The sequence below is a fragment of the Tubulanus polymorphus genome, chromosome 12 (genome assembly GCF_964204645.1).
Source record: "Tubulanus polymorphus chromosome 12, tnTubPoly1.2, whole genome shotgun sequence".
Lineage (NCBI taxonomy): Eukaryota > Metazoa > Nemertea > Palaeonemertea > Tubulaniformes > Tubulanidae > Tubulanus > Tubulanus polymorphus.
Genome location: NC_134036.1, coordinates 11,238,490 through 11,242,675, shown reverse-complemented (window position 1 = coordinate 11,242,675; position 4,186 = coordinate 11,238,490). Strand labels below are relative to the sequence as shown.

The following is a 4,186-nucleotide window of genomic DNA, read 5'->3' as shown; positions in this document are numbered from 1 at the left end:
CATGAAGTCTATTGGTTGTGCTGTTCAGAATTTCGCCCATAATGCTAAACGAGCTCTCGACAACTGGGCAACTGAAACAGCTAAGTAAAGCAAATACCATGCGACAGAGGTATGGATATTTGCCCAAATCATGTACAGCAGCCCACCAGGAATCGATTCTAACTTGCTTTCCATCTTTATCAACTGCTGCTGGCAGACTGGAATCCGAGTGGAATTTATGCACTTCTAATTTATAACAGTTGATCTCCGTTTCATTAGCCAGAACATTGACGACTAATTGTGGGAGTTTTTTCATATATTTCAGTGCCGTTTCATGTCGCTGGCATTTTGGGTCTATTGCCGAGATATACCGGAGAAGTTTATTGTCGATAGGCATTTTTTTAGCGAGGTACTGGGCGGTATTGAGATAGGCCCTCTCGACACGATCATGAAAGTCTTTGACAAACTGGGATGATTTATTTTCCCCCGCAATTATTTGGGATGCAGATTCGCCTATGAACATCTCAGTGGTTGGCAGGAGGTTTTCTGAGATTATCAGAGAAGACAACTTTCGATCCGATTCAGGAATTGCAGATGGTTTAACACAAAGGGAAATGAAATCCCTGAATAATTGACATTGCTCATCATTGAGCTTGTGGACACATGGCTCTTCAACAGTTTGGAATAAGAGTACATATCTTTTTAGAACTGGCAATACCGCCGTGTAAAAATGCACATAAAGCTTAAGCTTTTTACGCTGAATGATGAGTTTATCGATAATTCGTAGCTTTCTTTCTTTTCCTTCCGCTGTCAGATTTTTCCATTTGGCGGCAGCAGCAACATAGATTTTTTTGATCTCATCTTTCGTGGGTTCAGACAAGTTAAATTTGCGATATATGTCAACACATAGAGCCAAATACACGATTTTGTCTTTCTGTATAAATCCATAGTACAGCAGAGTATATCCATCGATTTTGCGAATAAGGTCTGACGCCGCATCATGGACCGATAGCCATCGGGTTCCGACGTACCGCTCGGGCATCGAAAACCCAATGCCTAAGAGATCAAGGATAATTTGGAGCCAGTTTTCTACGTCCTTAGAAAAATGCAAATCACTTGCAATATCGGTTATCAATTTCTCTATGAATCCATCAAATTCTTTTGTGAAATGTTTCGCGGCGTTGTGAGTGTGATGTATCGAATCACCGTCGATGTCAAGCAAATGCTGGGCCAAATTATCCTTTATTAACTTCTCCAAGCCAGTTTTACTACCTCTCATGACGTTACAGCTGTCGAGGAGGACAGACATTAATCGGTTATAATCTAAATCACGCTGCTGGAAAACCTCAACCAAAGCACTATAAACAGATGCGCTAGTGGTAGAAATAAGATTACATGAGGCCAAATGTCTGACAACAACTTGTCTCTCCTTCTCACTAAAGTAACTGACAAGGATCGACAGAACTTTTTTTGTGGATTGGCTTGTAGCCTCATCGATGTTTAGTGAATAGAACGTATTTCTGAGTTCATCCGCTAACTGTTCTTCGGTGGTTTGCGCCAGACCCAGTCGCATCTTATATGAAGCCGCTAAACGACCCATAGACAATTTGCTTAATGCTGCCCGATCCATGGCAAGTGCTTTTGCCAACTCAATCAATTTTGGAGACTGAGAAAACGGCAATGAGTTTTCAGCAATATATGAAAGAACTAAAGCCTCCTGGCTTACGACCCGGTCCGATGTTGGGACTTTAGGTTTAGCGGTCGTCGTAACGGCCTGTTGTTCATTATTTGGATTTTGGAATATTGGGCAGATCCCGTAAGATCGACCAACATCGGCTCCCGAACTACCTGAAAGTGAATGCAAATTCTAGTTCTTTATTCGGTTTGATTTTACAATTTAAGAAAAACTTGAAAATCGTCTAATTTTATTTACAAATATTAACCTGTGTGGCATGTGAACGTAGGCCTACTTACCTGGAAGTACGTAATTAGATCTCCGTTCTTTGACGATGTCAACGTGTTTCTGAGTTTTAGCGTGGTTTTCAAGCGCAATTCGACCCTTACTTCCGTATTTTATTTCTGTTTGGCACCAGAGACAATAAGCTTTCCCCGGTATGTCTATCTTCCTCACGAAGTCAGCGAGAGGAATCCCATCAACCATTTTCTCCAGCCAATCCCACTTCCATAGGTTTTTTTAAATTCTTTTTGGTCGATTGTCCTGGGGTCAATCGTCCCATCTCTCTCAACAATTTTCCACATGATTCTATATCGCAATTTCACACTACGCACACGTGTTTAAAACACAAGCATGTACTATTAAAAACGACCACCGCTCGGTGAAAAATCAATAATGTAGATACATGTATATACATATATCCAGACACGCGCTCGCCAACCGACAGAGAAAACTTTGTTAGTATACAAATGCCGCTAAATGATCGCATTTAAAAATAGATCGGGAAACGATTTTATGGTCATGCCAATCTATCCTTACAATGCTGGAAAACCACAGTCATCGTCCTAACCCCCACCCCATTTTTTCAACGGATATGCATTGATCTGAGAAATGATAAAAATTGATTGAAAAGGCGGAAATCCGCCGATCGGCGGAAAATTATCATCCCTGGATAATGATAAATTCAAGAATGAAATCTGGGTGAAAATCGGCGTAGACAAAGGTGGAAAAAGTACAAAGATGTTATTTTCCATCATTAATGGTCATTCTCCAAATAGCCCAGATTCAACCGATTTGTTAGGTTATTTTGAGGCAATAGACAGCCCTGAAAATCTTGAGATAGTCTTCGGAAAATTCCGTGATGAATTTGATACTATCTCCTATGTATCCATAGAATTTAAGCAACACCCTGTACGCATCTTTTTCATCGGAGACATCCACTACTTATGTAGCATGATGGGGCATCAAGGCTGTTCAGCCTCATTCCCATGTCTCTGGTGTTACATAACACTCGATGACCTGCGTAACAAGAAAGGACTGCCTCATAGTCCAAAAAATGTCATTTATCCACTCCGTGACATAAACACATACCTACATGACCTAAACGTGATGAATTCCAATGGATCAGCTGGACCACGGAGTCACAGCATAAATCGACCCATGCTTTTCCGACCATTGGACATTGCTCATTTAGTACCCCCACCCCTTCATATTTCCCTAGGAATTGGATTACAGATTTTTCAATTAGTTGAACAGCGTTGCCAAGAACTAGACAAAACAACCTTAAATGAGAGAGACCCACTCTTGTATGAACAATGGGCAAACATCTCAGAAAAAGTGTCTCAACTTGAAGACCAGCTAGCTGATCTTAATTCGAAATTAACTTCTTCGGTAAAACTCACAAAAATGCTATCTACTGCAATGAAAAAAGGTTCTAGTCCCTTAAACTGTTCAGCCGCTATATGTTTGATCAGAGTCATAGATGATCCAAAAGCGAGTCAATATGTGTACTGCACGAAGTGTGATGCGCCACATCATGAACAATGTATTCTTATTCATCAGGGCAGTAGTCATGCGTTTCACTGCCATCAATGTACTACTGGCAAACGAATTTCACCGACTATGGTTATGAAATCTCAAACCAAAGTTCAGGATGATTTAAAATTTGATATCGAAGCCATTAAAATTCGTTTATTGCCTGCTCGATCATCTTTGAAGTCAATTCATTCAGAAATTCAATCAAATATGGATCCTCTACAAAAAGCACTCGACAACAAGTTACATGAAATTGGTATTGATCGACAGGCATATCATTCTAATAGTTTCATCGGTAACCATATTCACAAGCTATTGAAAATTGATGACCACAGTAACAATCCCTCGAAGTTATTGAGTGTTTTGAATCAATTTCCACAAGAAAAAGCCAAATTACTTACGCTTTTCACAAAATTTAGCGAAATATATGCACTGTACACAGCATGCCGCTTTTTATCTCAAGATTTATCTCTGGTTTCCGACAATGTTTACTGAGTCAACAATAACTCCAAAAATGCATATCCTCGTATATCATGTTCCGGAGTTTGTTAAGACCTGGCAATCACTCGGGCTCTTTGGTGAACAAGGCCTTGAGAGCGAACATGCAATCATGAATGAAGATTGTCGAACCTATAGCACTGTGCGCAATCAGGTTCTACGCACTAAACTCATGTTTGTCAATCAAGGTCTGTATTCCAGTAGAAACATTGTGTCCTT

At 40.2% G+C, this 4,186-nt stretch overlaps 1 protein-coding gene across 1 annotated transcript; it reads left to right on the top strand.

Moving 5' to 3' along the window:
* The first annotated feature begins 2,674 nt into the window (after positions 1-2,674).
* Positions 2,675-3,964, top strand: LOC141913866 (uncharacterized). Its single transcript, XM_074805031.1, has one exon. It carries the CDS (start codon positions 2,675-2,677, stop codon positions 3,962-3,964), a length of 1,290 nt encoding a protein of 429 aa, XP_074661132.1.
* Positions 3,965-4,186: the final 222 nt, after the last annotated feature.